Source organism: Anastrepha obliqua, chromosome 3, assembly GCF_027943255.1.
Source record: "Anastrepha obliqua isolate idAnaObli1 chromosome 3, idAnaObli1_1.0, whole genome shotgun sequence".
In the NCBI taxonomy this organism is placed as follows: domain Eukaryota; kingdom Metazoa; phylum Arthropoda; class Insecta; order Diptera; family Tephritidae; genus Anastrepha; species Anastrepha obliqua.
Window position 1 is genome coordinate 4,671,334 of NC_072894.1, and position 16,968 is coordinate 4,688,301.

At 35.2% G+C, this 16,968-nt stretch overlaps 1 protein-coding gene across 7 annotated transcripts in view; it reads left to right on the forward strand.

The window, feature by feature from the left end:
• The window catches only part of LOC129242362 (FH1/FH2 domain-containing protein 3), a 181,063-nt gene that overhangs the window by 133,754 nt on the left and 30,341 nt on the right, over positions 1 to 16,968 (forward strand). For 5 of the 7 annotated variants that reach the window (XM_054878959.1, XM_054878958.1, XM_054878960.1 and 2 more), the window contains 7 exons: positions 4,820 to 5,004; positions 5,279 to 5,502; positions 10,155 to 10,376; positions 10,442 to 10,695; positions 10,767 to 10,904; positions 11,269 to 12,546; positions 12,833 to 13,037. In XM_054878959.1, the coding sequence (XP_054734934.1) occupies positions 4,820 to 5,004; positions 5,279 to 5,502; positions 10,155 to 10,376; positions 10,442 to 10,695; positions 10,767 to 10,904; positions 11,269 to 12,546; positions 12,833 to 13,037 (2,506 nt within the window). The remainder of the gene's footprint in view (positions 1 to 4,819; positions 5,005 to 5,278; positions 5,503 to 10,154; positions 10,377 to 10,441; positions 10,696 to 10,766; positions 10,905 to 11,268; positions 12,547 to 12,832; positions 13,038 to 16,968) is intronic. The other 2 variants (XM_054878961.1, XM_054878962.1) reach the window with 1 other exon arrangement.

Here is a 16,968-nt window from a genome sequence, read left to right on the forward strand (position 1 = left end):
TAAAACAAAATGGAATAAAGTAAAATTAAAAAATAATGTAAATATAAAGTATAATAAAAAATGATATAAAAAATCAAATAAAAGAAAACTAAATTAAATTAAAAGAAATTTATTAAAAAAGGAAACTAATTAATTATTTACATACAAAAATAGAGTGAACTAAAATTAAATAAGATAATGAACATAAATAAATAATAATAAAATATATGAACAATATACAAAATTAAAAAAAGCAAACCTAAATAAAACTAAAATAAATAAATTTAATAAATAAAATAAACTTTAAAAGTAAAATAAACATAAGATATAATGAAAAATAATATAAAAAAATAACTGAAATGAAAATGAATTAAATTAAAATAAATTTCCGAAAAAAAAAATTAAAAATATATTAAACAAAGAAAAGATACATTAAAATAACTACAATAAAAGTAAAAATTAAAACTAAAATAAATTTAAAATATAATGAAAAAATAAAAACGAAATTAAATTAATTAAAATTAATTTATTAAAAAAATTTTTACGTATAATAAAATCGAAAAGTGAAGTAAATATGAGGTATAATAAAATTAAAAAAAATAAAACCAACTGAATTCAAATAAATTCATTAAAAAAATTAATTAATTAATTAATTAATAATAAATAAATTAAGCAAAACTAAATTAAATTAAAATAAATAAATTTAAGAAATAAATAAATAAGAATATAAAAAATAGAATGAAGGGAAATTTAAACGTAAAATAAATATAAAATGTAACGAAAAATAACAAAAAATTTATTGAAAAAACATTGTTTAAAAGAAATAAATTCAACTAAAATGATGTAAAAAATAGAGTGAAAATTAAAAAGAAAAAAAATATATAAAAATTAAAAAAATAATATAGGAATATATAAAACAAAACTAAAGGAAATTAAAATAAATTTATTAAAAAAAAGTAAATGAATAAGAATAAATGAAGTAAAATGGGAAAGTAAAATATATATAAGATTTAATGAAGAATAATATAATATAAAAAATTAAATAAAGCAAATATAAATTAAATTAAAGAACATTTATTTAAAAAACATTAAATAAGTAAAAAAAGTAAAATGAGATAAATTAAAATAAAATTAAGTTCAAATTAAAAGTAAAATAAATGTAAAATGTAGTAAAAAACAATATAAATAGTTAAATAAAACAAAATAAAATTAAATTAAGACAAATTTATTAAAAAATTAAATAAATAAGAATAAATAAAATAAAGTAAAATACACATATGTAAAATGTAATAAAAAAATTATTAGGTGCGCAACTAAGTTCCTGCTATTTGTCAATAGATGCCGCCTGCAGTGGGTGCTAGTCGATTCTAACACACCCTAAACGTCATAAGCCAATCTTAGACATATGGTAAACAAACTACTTCGACACATTGGTGATTTTGTTTTGGTATCATATACTTTTGGTTTTGTGAAAATGTCTGATTTTGTGCCGAATAATCGTCATTTGCGGGAAGTGTTGATTTTCCTCTTTCATTCGAAAAAAACGGCGGCTGAAGCGCATCGAGAGCCACAAAAAGTTTATGGAGATGACGCCGTCCGCGTGAAGGAAGGCCAAAAACCTTCGAAGGCGCTGAATTGGAGGCATTGCTCACTGAGGATCCGTGTCAAACGCAAGGAAGGTTTGCTTCAATATTAGGAGTTACCCGTCAATCCATTTCCAAGCGATTGCATGCGTTGAGAATGATTCAGAAACAGGGGACTTGAGTTCCTTATGAGTTAAAACCAAGAGATGTTGAACGTCGTTTTTTCGCCTGTGAACAACTGCTCCAGCGGCAAAAAAGGAAGGGTTTTCTTCATCGCATCGTGACGGGTGATGAAAAATGAATTCATTACAGCAATTCAAACAAAATAAAGTCACGGGGACTGCCCGGTCATGTTTCTACGTCGTCGCCTCGGCCGAATATTCACGTTGTGAAGGTTATGCTATGTATTTGGTGGGACCAAGTTGGTGTTATTTATTATGAACTGTTAAAACCAAACGAAACCATCACTGGGGATCGGTATCGACTTCAATTGATGCGATTGAGCCGAGCACTGCGCGAGAAGCGGCCGCAATACGCGAAGAGGCATGAAAAAGTGATTTTACAGCATGACAACGCGGCCTCACGTTGCCAAACCCATTAAAACCTACCTGGAAACACTGAAATGAGAAATCCTACCCTCCCGCCATAATCTCCAGATATTGCGCCGTCCGATCGATGGCACATGGTCTAGCTGACCAGCAGTTCCATTCATATGAAGACATCAAAAACTGGCTTGATCCGTGGATAGCCTCAAAAGATGAACAGTTTTATCTCGACGGTATACGAGATCTACCAGAAAGATGGGAAAAAGTAGTAGCCCGCGATGGGCAATACTTTCAATGATGGGCAATTCAATGAAATCATTTTTTTAGAATAAAATTGTACTATATTTTCATCAAAAAACAGCGAGAACTTAGTTGCGCACCTAATAAATAGCATGAAATTAAATTAAAATAAATGTATAAAAATAAATTAAATAAATAGATAGAATTAAATTAAATTATACCGAAAAAAACTTGTAAAATAAAATCAAAATAAAAAATAAAATATGAAATACAGTACAATAGCGGTTGAATAAGCACCGCCTTAACTCAACTCCCCGATCGAGTGAACACCATTTTTTTTCAGTGAATACTCAGACGGAACACACAATTTTTTCTGTGCATTCTGAGTACTCTACGACGGAACATTAACAATTAAATAAAGCAAATATTAAATGAGGCCAGAATCGTGACAACCTTTGACACAGATTTCGAATGGGCCGAAGAAAAGATGAATTCTCTTAAAAATGTACCTGCTTTTCGAAATTTTAGAGATGCAGCTGTAAAGGAGTATCTTAAGAAAAAGAGACAAAACAAGTCTTTTTGAAAAAAAAGAATAAAATTATACAAATTTTTTAATTTGTATATAATTTGATATTTCCAATAAAATGTGTTTTTTAAGGAAGGAATTAACTTGAAGGGTTTTAAAATTTCTGATTTGAGTTTTATGGACAGCCTTGATAGAGTGTACAGGTCTTACATGAACTAGATTGCGTTATATAAAAATAAAATAAATTTAATGAAATTTAAAAAAATATAATAAAATACAATAAAATAAAGTAAAATAATACAAAATGAAATGAAAAAAAGAATAAAAAAACTGGACCTAGTTAAATTAAATTACAACGAAGTAATATAGATAAAAATAAAAAACATAAGAAATAAATAAATAAAAATAAGAAATTGTAATTAACTAAAACGGAAATAATCTAAGAATAAATAAAACTAAGAAGCTGCTGTTGATTCACCACTTCTCTGCTCGGTAGAGAGTTCCACTGCGGGGCAAGCGAAAAATTTGTATGTGAAAGCGATGTTTAGCGAAATGCTTAAGCCAGTGCTACCAAGTACAAACTGGGATACTTGACGGATTAATCGTTCATGGCTCATTTGTACATTTGTCAAATCACGACAAATTGCCTCAATTTTTTTTTCTTTGCAAACTGTCAGAATAAAAATAATGCGGTGCGGCCAAATCATCGCTAGGGGGGTTGGTGAATTGAGAGCATTGAATAACAGTAGAATATCAAACCACAGAAACAATACAAAGTTTAAATATAATTTACAACATTACGTAAAATGTTTATGCAAGCAAAGAAATATATTATAAATACTGTTGCATACAGGGTGGCCAAAACTTAAACAAAATATTAATTAATGAAGTTGCTGTTTTCCCACTTGAAATTTTGGTTGTCGTCATAACTTACGCTGTGCTCCGTTATGCAAGTTTGTCTAAATAGTTCACTAGCCTAGTCAGTTCGACTAGAATTTGCTTGATGTGGCCGAGCGAGTGCCATTAAATTCTGGAGCATCAAATCGTCGCCGCTCTCTACAACATTACACGCACCAACCCGAAACTTTAAACTTTAAGTAAATATTTTGAGCTATTGACTTCCATCGTCCACTCGGCTCTTCAATTGAAGGCAATCGATTATCCACATCGCTAGCACAGCTCAAAGTGAGCGTTTATGCCAGAATAAAACTTGACCAAAAAATCAAAAATTTCTAATAAAATGTGCGAAAAAATATTATTATTCACAAAATGTAAGATTGGCCTAAGCCCAAAACTCTCTTTTTCTCTCTCTCTCTTTTAACTCTCTCACTAGCATTCGTCAATATACGAGTATGCATATGGTTGAGCTCGGCTTAATATCGCGCATGCAACCCCATATACCTCTATACAAAAAGCTAACTCTGAGCAGGCTCAGGCTGAGGCTTTGACGGCTAAGGCCCAGTCTTACAGCAGTAGAAAAAATGGTGTCAGACTAGTTTCAGCAGTAAAGCTAACCTCTCTTCGAGATAGTTTTCTTGGGGGATAAGTACCGTTAGTATGTTATCAGCCGTCTTGGCGACGCAAATATGGTGCTTCGTGGTTACGATCTGCGCTGTTGATGCCTTTTTTGAATGGGTCTGCTAAAGCCGAGGTAGAGAGCGATATTATTCGTATAGTAAAAAACGATTTTCGAGATTAAGATCACCTCGAAATAAAGATACCTTCAAGCATAATCGAAATATTGGCTTTTCTTTTTAATATCGAAAGGAAAAAAGAATATTTGTGGATTAAATTTTGGATTCATTTTTTAAAAAGAACGTTTCAAATGGACGGCGCTTTATATATGGCTGTTTTACCAGCTTTTAACTACAATTAAAAAAAAGTCTACTTCGGTAGTTAGGAATTTCAATTAATTCTGTGTTTATGCCTCTTTGCCGCTTTTACAGAGAAACTACTCTCCTCCGAAGGCAGCGAATTGCGGCGTGCGCTCTTTTCGTTGAAGCAGGTTTTCCAGGAGGATAAAGACCTGGTGCATGCCTTTGTGGCATTGGGCGGACTCAATTGTCTCGTGCGTGTCGGTAATGGAGCCGATCAGAATTATCAAAATTACATCTTGCGTGCATTGGGCCAGGTGAGTAGCCACTCATAAGTAAATAAATTCCCGTGCATATCGACAGCTCTTGTTGAATTTTCATTCTCAGGTATTTCGTTTACTTTGAAGCGTTTAACTAGTCTGATCAGAGTTAAATGCCACATTTTATTTACTTGGCAATGCCAATTAACCGCATTCATTATAATTTTTTCAATGTATCATTACTTAATTATTTTTTTAATCATATTTTGAAGTCTGCTTACATACATACACTTCTGTGCTTACATTATTTGCGGTTCCTTGCCAATAACAGGTGATGCTCTACGTGGATGGCATGAATGGCGTGATGAAACATGAGCCCACAATGCAATGGCTGTACTCGTTGATTGCTTCGAATTATCGCTCTGTGGTGAAAACGGCACTCAAGTTGTTGTTGGTGTTTGTGGAATATGCTGAAACGAATTGCTATGTCCTGGTGAATGCCATTCATGCTGTGGACAAGTCACAGGGCACACTGCCATGGTCGAATCTGATGAGGTAATGTATTGTTTTCGAAATTTAACCGTTATAAAATCAATATTTTCACTCATAATTGAGGAAAGTCAACAATTTTATTGCGAAAAAATGCGGAAACACTGTTTTTGCATAGAATTATTTTATAGTAATGATTTACTCGTCGAATAAAGAACTATATAGAAGTAAATGTCAGTGGAAGAATTTTGATAAATTTAGTTAAACTCCGTAAATTAAAGTTTGGAGGTTTGTTTACCAAACTCGCATCGATTTAAACTTTATCACCTTTAGATTAGTACTAATCTCAGAGCTGTGAAATTTCGCCAGCAACATACATCTGGCTTGACGTGAAATGTTGCTAGCAACATTGATTGTCAAATGAGAAGAAACGACGAATTTATGAGCAGCACCCCTGAGCATTTAAAAAATTTCGAAGGCGAAGATACTCGAAGACGTTTCGCTTAAAAATGTCATATTTTCGGAGTATTCGAACTCAGGTACTTCACTTGCAAACGAACTGTCAGTTTTCCCTCAGTTTTAAATGACTTGTGCATTTTAAATAGGTGAGAAAAAAAAATGTTGCTGGCCTCATGTTGCTCGTATGTTGCGCGGTGTTTTCACAACGTGAACTGAGTACTGCTTTGCTCTGAGATACATATAAAATTTCACGCAATTTCACGGCAATGCAATTGGTATGGACAGCCGTTTCACGTGAAACGCGAACTTAGCACCAGGCTTTTTACTCAAAGATAGTAGAAAATGTTCATAAAGAGTCTTATTGCGATTTACGGTATTCATTAAAGCAGTTTCAACTCAATTTTCTAATTGCTCAGCAACGAGTTAAAAAGTTTAAGTAACTCTTACTGAAACAGGCGTGGGGAGAGAGACAGTGGTGGTATGATTTTGTGAGTGCTATTTTTGGCTAATTAACACAGATAAAACAGTACAAGTAAACTACAAAAATCGAAGAACACCGAGGACCAACCACTGAACCAATTAAGGTTTGCCATTCCGACGTGCATATTGACACCAGAGCAAAAGTAAACATCCTTTTGGAAAACCTGCGCTGGTTGTAATGCTGTCTGAGAGCTCACCGTTCGGAAGTGCACATTCATGTAACATTAACGCGAGTTCATTTATAGTAGTAACCTCAAAATTGTTATAAATCTTTCGATAGGGTGATTAATTTTGCTCCACCTTGTTGTGGCTCATACTGACTCGATTGAAAGTAGAAGTTGAGCTTGCAAGATCCAGGCTGCGAAAACTTACCTCGATAGTGGACCCCTACAATTATGCAGAATTAAGTGGCCATCTCGTTAGTTCTGTTCATACTGCAGGTTTAAATCTCCTTTTCAGTGGAATTTTGTTTGACAAGTTTGAATTTATAGTCAAAACGGGGCCTAACAAAATAGTTCACCTGCACTATGTCGCCTTCATATACATACCTGGTTGATTTAATTTTTTTTTCTCATGCCACGTATTTTGTCATGGCGTTAAAACGCAATGACGCAAAATGACGGATGTTTTCACAAAAGGCACTTTCTTTGTCATTGAAGCGTCGAAATGAAAACCAAACACTGAAATAATTTTAAGGTTGAGGACGCACACATTTTTTGTGCCTGCCCGGCTTGCAAAAACGGAGATAGCAAAATCGTAAAAATTTGGCTAACAAAGACCTTTCGCATTTTAATCGGGTATCTGAAGATATCTTTCGTTTTCCAACAACAAGGTATCTTATCTCACAAATATTTATGTCCAAAAAATTTTTTTAATGAAAAGCTTATCAATGGACGGACCTGCTCTCATTAAAGCAGTCACTCTAATCTAATCATTGAATGCTACGAGAGTAGAATTAAAAATTGTATTTGTAGAAAAATATTTATTTTTATAAAAACATATTTACTTTTATTTTACAAAATTATTTAGAAGTGAAAACTGTATTTTTACTGAATTATGACTAGAATTAGACTAAAAATTGAAAAAAATGCAACGAGAATAGAAGTGAAAACTGAAATTTTCTATAAATAATTTTTTTATTTTTATAAAACAATATTTTCTTGCAAAAAAATATTTTTTTACAAAATTAGCAATGAAAATAGAAAAAATTGTTTTATCAAAAATTTAAAAAAAAATTTAATATTCTAATTATTTTTTTTTTCAATTTTCTTACAAAATGATTTTTTACAATATTATGGCTAGATGACTACTAATTTTTTACAAAATTATTTTAGAAATGATTAAATGCTACGAGAATAGAAGTGAACTGAAATTTTCTATAAATAAGTTTTGTATTTTTTTTTTTATATTTTCTTGCAAAAAATATTTTTTTTACAAAATTAGCTACGAAAATAGAATTGAAAATTGTTGAAAAAAAATGTTTCATTTAAAATTTTTCAAGATTAATAAAACAACTTTTTTTTAATTATTTTTTTTTTAATATTTTCTTGCAAAATAATAATTTATTACGAAATTCTTTTACAAATCCTTAAATGCTATGAGAATATAAATGAAAACTGTATTTGTAGAAATTTTTTTGTTTTAATTAAAAAATATTTACTTGTATAATACATAATAGCAAAATACAAAATTATTTTACAAATCATTTAATGTCATGAAAATACAGGGTGGGCCAAATAAGACCTACTAATGTTAAACAGAAATAACTTTTGTAATAATCATTTATTTTGGTTAATTGTTTTTATAAATTTACATTTCATATATTTTATGGGAATTATGTTTGAAATATTACATCAGACAGATGTCCACCATTTTTCTCGTTACAAAGATTGGCTCTTTTTAACGCGTTTTCCATTACACCACATAATGTTTCTTGTTGAAGGCTCAGTATTTCGTTTCGAATATTTTGCTTCAGCTTTCAATAGTTTCTGATTTATTAAGATACACTTTGTCTTTTAAATATCCCCATAAAAAGAAGTCGGGCACAGTCAAACCTGGCAAACGAGGTGGCCAAGGGAAATCTGAATTTTTGGAAATCAGACGTTCGCCAAAAATTCCACACAGCAGGTCCATAGTTTGCCTAGCAGTAAGCGCAGTTGCTCCATCTTGTTGAAACCACAAATTAGGATACTGCTCCGCCATTGGCCGCAAAAAGCTTTCAATCAATGCTCTGTAAAAAGCTCCTGAAATCGATTCCGGCGTTTCATCCTCATTTTCGAAGAAGTATGGACCGATAACTCTAGTGGCCATAACACCGCACCAAACAGAACATTTAGATGGGTGCAACTGATGTTGGTGTGTTGCCCTTGGATTTTCAGAGCCCCTTAATCTACAGTTTTGTTTGTTAACACAACCATTTAAATGGAAATGCGCTTCATCCGATATCAAAACATTATTTAACAAAATCAATTTGTGTGGCTAATTGTGTAAGAATAGAAAAACTCGATAATTTTAACGCGTTGTGTTTTACTGTAGGGTTCCATAATAAATTTCCAACAATTCAATTATAACCTACAAAAAGAGAAAAATAAATATATCAAAAAATAAAAAAGTTATTTGTGCTTAACATTAGTAGGTCTTATTTGGCCTACCCTGTAGAATTGAAAATTGTATTTGTACAAAAATTTTTATTTTTATAAAAAATATTTTCTTGGAAAATAATAATTTTATCCATAATTCTTCTGCAAAGTTATTTTACACTTTTATGAATTTTCTTAGAACTTTTTTTTTAATATTTTTTCCAGGATAATTTTTGCAAAACTATTTTACAGTTTTCTGATAATTTATTTTACATCCATTTGAATTTGCTAATTTTGAATGTAATTTGTTACAAATTTATTTTGCTGAGATTTATGAAGTAGTGGACTTATATTTCAGTTCTTTATTTTTCAGAAAAAAATTTCTAAATGCGCTACAAAAAATGCAAAAATTAATTCCTCAGACAATTTCCTCAATTTCCTGCGTGGACGGAACACACATTTACTTACAGAAAAAACTAAACTGTCAAAAAGTGTTGGTAGTAACTTGTAGCTGCTTTTAGATATTACCAACCCCTAGCCCTACTGCCCCTTGCTTAGCCAAGTTATCGGTAGTCACATTCGCACCTAATGCATCTGACCTTAGGCAAATACAGATTGTTTGGGAAGGAATGCCATTTTTTTGTGACTTATTTAATTTTTGTCTTAAACGCTGATGTTGAACCAGTTTGAGGAAAAAATTATACCAAAAATTATTCAATTTACTTTCACCTCCTTTTTTATCGCTTACCTTCCACTTGTTCCGATTCATTAGTATAGTTAGGGTGATACACACATATATATGAAATTTCATGAAAACAGGATTGTAGTTTATTTATAATTCAAATTATTGAAATAAATTACTAGATTCATCTGCCAATCGGCGGGTTAAAATAAATTTACGCTCTTTGATTAATGATTGCTCCACCAGCTGGGTCAGAGATCGTATCCGTTCTCTGGGTCAATTCAATTCAACGTAATTCCCCTGCATGCAGCTAAACAAAATTTACCACGGCACTTGCGCTCAGCAACATTTGCTACCACAAAATGATTGTAGCATACTTTTAGGCTGAGCTGTAACTATGCAATTACCTGTTAATGAAGCATTCTTTGTATTTAAGGTTTTATTTCATTTTATGTTTTAGTAAATTGTGTATTTGCTTCTTTGTTTAATATTTCTTTATCCTTTCTCGCTTGGCACAGACTTCTGAAGGACTACGACAACGCTGATGCTGAGCTAGTCATCTATGCCACTTCGTTGATCAACAAAACATTGGCTGGTCTAAATGATCAGGACAGCTTTTACGATGAGAGCGATTTGCTGGAGCAGCAGGGCATGGAATCGGTAATACAGCGCTATATGTCCAAGCCAGGCACAGATCTGGATCTACTAGATCAGTTGCAGCTCTACGAGGCAGTATTGAAGTACGCATTATAATCAATTTTTTTAATTTTTATCCATATTTAATGCTATATTCGACACCTTGTAGATTCGAGGATGGCGAAGCGGAGGGCATACGATTGCCCGAGAACTCATTGCGCAAGACGCAACGCCATCGCCAAAGTACAGACACAGCGGAACGACGTAAGTCGCGACGTCACAGCACTGGCACCAGTCCGCATGTGAACAAAGTGATACCGTCACCAAAGAGAATCACACCCACCCACGGGGTGCTTGACGAGGACAGCTCAGGTTCAACGAACTCCGCTGAGTACGCGAATGGCGTTTTCAATGGCGAGAAAGGTGCGGATCGCTCAAATTTTAATGTTAGTGGAATAAATATTTATAAAGCGATTTTTTTGATATTTAAGCAGGTCGCGATAGCGTCGGCGTCACACCCGGCTTGCGTAGAAGACGTGAACGTGCCGAACGGCATAAAAGTTTTCTCAAGGAGCAGCAAGAGGCTGTGGCTAATGGCATTTTCGCAGCCTTGGAGCGACGTGAGGAAATGGGTGAGTATAGCGGGAGGAAAGGAGGGAGGAAAAAGTTTGTTCGAAAAGTTCTGAAAATCAATCACAAAAAAAAGTTTTTGAGCAGCTGAACTGTGAAGTTATGCGCTAAATTATTTTTGCCACACACTAACCAATTTAAATTCGTTTATTTTTATTTTTCTAACTTTCCAATTGTTCGCCCGTCTCGATTAACAACATAAACAAATGTGTTTCTCCATTTACTGCCTTTTATAAAACATGCGCTGTCAACATTGGATTTGTAAACTTTAAATTGAACACAAAACAAAAAAAAAAAAACATCACTCATGTGCTTCCATCATTTCCATTGCTCTGTCATTTCCTCATTCATTGCGCCAATGAACAGGACAAATCGTTACCGCCATTCCGGCCACGGTGAAAATGGGCGATAGTCCACCAGAATCATTAAGTTTAACTAATGAAGCCACAGTTGGCATAAACCAAAATCAAAACCAAAACAAAAATAGCAACAACAACAGCAACAACGGCATTCATGGCAATCATACCTCAAACAATGCTAGCAGCAACATCACCGCCAATGCTACTAACAACATCAATCTCATAAATTCCAACTCCAACTCCAATACCAACACCAATACAAAAGTCATCGGTACTACAACAACCAACAATCTGTGCAACACAAATAATAGCAACAGTTTGCTGAGCCCCACCAGACATTTGTTGGGCAGCAACACCATTTCTATTATTAACAACATCGCGCATACGAGTCCAATGAATAACAATAACAACAACAATAACAGCAACATAAAGTTGCAAAGTGCACCTGAGTTTTTGACCAAAAAGAATTTACTTATGGAACGTAACGCCACTGTGATTAACGGCATAATGAAGAATATACAACGCGGCGGTGATCAGTTGGATAACAATCACAACAACAACAACAACAACAATAACGCATATAAAAAGTTCGAAAATGACACCAATCGGCTGAACAGCTTTTATAGCCAGTTGAGTACACCAAAGAATCAAAACCAGCAACAACAGCAACTGCAGCCACATCAACAACAACAACAAGCGCCAATCGCAACACAGCTGCAACACCAAAATTCAATTCAAAGTCCCACCATCCAGACGGCACACAACGCCTTGGCTGCGGTGTTGAGTCCCAAAAAGACCCTTAATGGCTTTGACTTCACGCAATCGACGCCCAAAACTCCGCCCAACACTTACGAATACAATCTGAAGCAAAATATGACACCCCTAACAAGTCCCTCGCATACAATACCCGAATCACCAGTGGCAATGGAGTGCCTCTATGACACGCCCACTACACCCATCACTCCGAGTCGTGCGAGTCCCTTCACTCCATCTACCCCCAGCAAAACACTATCATCACCGCAAACGCCATTTTCGAGCGACTTCACACCAGAAACTCCGTTGTCGCCCGTTGTCAACGCGCCCCAGCCGAAGTTTAATGCGCGCGTAGCACCGCCACCACCTCCTCCACCACCGCCACCACCCGATTTGCTGGGCCACTATTTTATGATGCCCCCAACGCAATATCGTCTGCCTTCGCCACCCCTCGCCACAACAGCGGCAAGAGGGATTGAGACTTCGACTGACCTGATTTCCGCCAACTCGGGTGAGGTATTAACCATAACGGGTGAGTACCAAAGTTGTCCCCATCCCAACATATTCGACCACTGTTACTTCATCATTTTAATCGTGCTGAAGAGCAGCTTGTGCCGTTCATCCATGATTTTTCACCACCTTCAATCTGTTTTGGTTTTTGAAGCCTTCTTTTCTAAATGCTTTGTGCCAGTCTACTTACGTAAAATCTACTATTTAAATATCAAAATTGTTTTTCTGTGCTATCTCTAAGATTTTGTTATTTTTTGTTTTTGTTTATGTATTTGGGTGACTAAATCTTTTATTGCATACTTCAACAGAATCTGACAATGAGGACAAGAAATTGCTGCAGCAGCTGAAACGCGATCATACAGTGAAGGATCTGACGCAGAAACTGAGCAACATGCCAATGAGTCCCACGCATGAGGAGAAGTTGCAAAATCGCATTGTCGGCGACATGTCGGGTCTCATATCCAAAGCCAAAGAGGGGCTTGCCAAGAGCAAAAGTAAAGGCGAAATGTCGCGGTAAGTTCACTTCTATAATACTTTTATTCCTGATCTGTACGCAAAGCGAACTTCACTTTGTGGGCAACTATTTCTGTTTTCACTCCTGTAACTATTTCTTAGATCTACTCGGTTTTCCAATAAGAGGTGTTATTGGAGGTCTTTTCCCGTAAAAGTTCAATGGTTTCGTTGCTTGTGTGGCGTGTAGCGCCGTCTTGTTGAAAGAAAACGTTGTCTAGATTAATACTATCCCATTCCGGACATAAAAAATCGTTAATTATCTCTCTATAGCGCAATCCATTCATCGTAACTGTTGCTCCAGCTTCATTTTCGAAAAAGTAAGGTCCAATGACTCCGCCAGACCATAAACCGCACCAAACAGTCACACTTTGAGTGATGCGACAATTTTGCTTGTTGACGAAGCCACCGAGGTGGAAATGGGCCTCATCACTCATGATGATTTTTCGATGGAATTCCGGATTTTCATGCATTTCAACGACCCAATCAGCAAACACACGACGTTGTTGATGATCGGCCGGCTCAAGGGATTGTGTTAACTGGACTTTATAAGCCTTAAGACCCAAATCTTTATGCTAAATACGGTGCAATGACGTTTGTGGAAGGCCTAATTCCAAAGAACGGCGAGGAATGGACAAACCACTTTCAAATATAAAAAAATGACAGCTTCAAAAGGGACATCCACCGAAATAGCGGGCTACTCAAAATAACACCTGTTATTGGAAAACCCTTTATTAAAGAGTTCTTCGAAAGGGAGAAACTTTAGCAAAACCCAATCAATTTATTTTTTAGAGTTAGTTTGATCTCTTATTGGTGTAAGCCAACATACATATCTACACAAAATTTCTCACAATGTGGAGTGGGAGTTAAAAAAATCCTGACCGGTAAGATCAGGTGATCTTTTCGGTGCTTCGTCTCACTGGCACAGGAACATTCAAGTGTGAACGTGTTGGCCGAGTTTATCCACTTTTGTAGCTCGTACAGACTTTTAGGCAGGACAGGACGAGTTAGTGTCTTGTAGTTTCAACTACCTACTCGACCCTTCGGTGGTATTTTTTAATAATTTCTAAATGTTGCTCGTCAAGTGAAGTTCGGCGTGATAAAAATACAGACTTGAAATGAGCTTTTGACGTTGTCAGATCCTACAATAATTGCACGTCTGATATTAAATACAAAATTGTTGTGTTCTTATTTAAGAACCCCACACAAGTCTTGCTCAAAAATAAGGAAGATGTTTTAAAAATAGATATTTCTAGTAAAAACATTGACATCGACAATTCCTTGCATGGAAAGGCAAATTCCCTGCTATGAAAATGCAGTCTGCCTAATAGAACTTGGCCGTCATAACTTGGAAACTATTTAACCAATTCGATTCTAACAAACTGCGTTGTATGGACTTTGTTACTTATATACTGAATATATTCAATAAAATTTATAGTCAGGACCATTAGCTTTAATGAATTCACATCTTCGTGCCAATTTCTGCTTAAGGTGTGGAGGTAATCGGCTCCAAATCAGCCGAATTTGCCTTGATAACTGTTTGACCGTGCGTATTTGTTTTCCTTTGAGTTTTTGCTTAACTAGGCCAATTCAGCAATTCAATGCCATTTTGCTGTTTCATTGACAGATATCTAAATTTCTGATTCAGTTAACCCATCAAACTGAAACTCTTCTTAAATAGTCATCAAGCATAGCAGGACCAATTTTACATTCAGATTAAATTTTCCATGCACGTTTAGGTTTTGAAAATTACGCCATAATCCTTTAGACGGTAGTGAGGGGTCCATTTTATATTTAAACGACTGGTTCTTCTCCCTTTTGCATACAATTTGTCCCGAGTTTTTAAAGCTGAACGGACTTTAGGGGTCATTTGGAAAGTGCGTGCAAAAATAAAAACTACTTAAATGCTTAGGTTAGACCTTTTTAATTTTTTTTATTTTTTCAATTTACAAGGTGAAGTCCAAAATAAACGAGACTGAGCTAAAATAGAAACGACAAGAGCTTTGTTCTGATAGCTCCGAGTTTATTTATTCAAAATAGTCCTCTCTGGCCTCGATACACTGTTTTGCGCGATCTAAAAGCCTTCCGAAAGAGTGTTTCAGGTCATTGACCGGTATGCCCTTCAGGATGCCGGTACACTCCCTATGGATGGCCTCTACGGACGCAAAACGTTTTCCTTTCATGGCCAAATGCAATTTTCCGAATAGGTAGAAGTCACAGGGAGCCATATCAGGCGAATACGGTGAGTTATTGATGGTTAAAATGCGATTTCTAGTCAAAAAATCAGTCACAAGAGAGGATCGATGAGATGGTGCATTATCATACAATAAGCGCCAGCTTCCTTCGCGGTATTCAGGGCGAATTCGACGAATGCGATGCAACAAACGCGTCAGAACGCCAAGATAGAAAATTGCATTGACGGTTTGGCCCGTTGGCACGAACTCCTTGGAATGAGCATCGACTTAAGTTTTTATTTCTCCAAACGCGATTTTTTGCAAACGCACCACATTTCATCATCAGTTACAATGTTGTAAAGGAAGTTCTCGTCTTTTCTCGCCTCTTAAATGAGGTCCTTCGAATGTTGAATTCTGAGCAATTTTTGGTCCTCAGTTAACTTGTGCGGAATGAAACGTGCAGAGACCTTTCGGAAGCCCAAATGATCAGTTAAAATGCGATAAATCGAAGTTTTAGAGATATTCAACTCCGATTCCATGAATTTCAACTATGATTTCGGTTCATTTTTGATAAATTTACGAACAATTTCGATGGAGTTTTCGGTGATTACTGATTTTGGACGACCGGTATTTATGACCCGTATACATTTATGTCCTCACAACCATCTCTGAAACGGGTAAACCATTTATAAACTCTGGCACGAGATAGACATTCATCGCCATAAGCTTTTTCATCAATTCAAATTTACCGGTTTTAAAACAAAATGTGATATTAGCTCTTTGTTTGAAACTCATTTTTGTACCGATGACACAAACATATGACACTTTAGACGCAATAACTTCGCTTCCACTGAACCGAATGTCACCAAGCTTTCACTGGAAGTCAGCTAGTGAAGTAGCTTCCACTGCACTAAAAAGATGACGCCATCAAAAACACTTTTATGACGCCAGCCTTGTTTATTTTGGACTTCACAGTGTAGTCTCCTTTTAAGGTTATGCACTTCGTTCAACGTTGATCCCTTGCGAATAATAGAAATTGCCAAGTCAGAAAAATAGCCATTTGCCTCTTTTTCTCGCTAGCCATTTGTGCAAATTGGGGAACAAATAGTAGTCCAAGGGATTCGAGGAAGCCAAGCCTGTAGAGTAGAGAGAATGTGAAACCATTTAGGACCCTATTTCCATTAATTTTGATACCACAACAACTGAGGCATGAGCTTACGCGTTGTTGTAGTGAAAAGGAAAATCACTCGACTTTTTCTTTCTTCCAAGAGATGTTGGTAACTAAACATGACCTTGATACGCGCCTGTAGTACCACCTCTCTGACTTTGCGCGGACTTTTCAAACGATTCTCGTGATTCAGTGAAGGTTTCATTTAAAAAGTCAAGTTGCTTATCAACAGTCTTATAAAGGGCGATTTTTTAAAAACTATAGGAAAGTTTTTCAAAAAAAAAACACACGTAAAATTCATAAAAATGCATGCAATTTTTATTTAAATCGATACTACAGTCCATATAATTTAATGTTTGAAGATTATTTCATGCAAACGTTCACCACGACTGCGCTTCAAATGGTCCATCCGCTTAGTCCAATTTTGGCATACTCTTTCCAATGTTTCGGCCGGTATCTCACACATAAATGCTTTAATGTTGTCTTCCAATGCGTTAATTGAAGCAGGCTTGCCTGAATAGCTGAACCTGAGCTTTAACATAGCCCCACAAAAAATAATCTAAAGGCGTTATATCGCACGATCTGGGTGGCC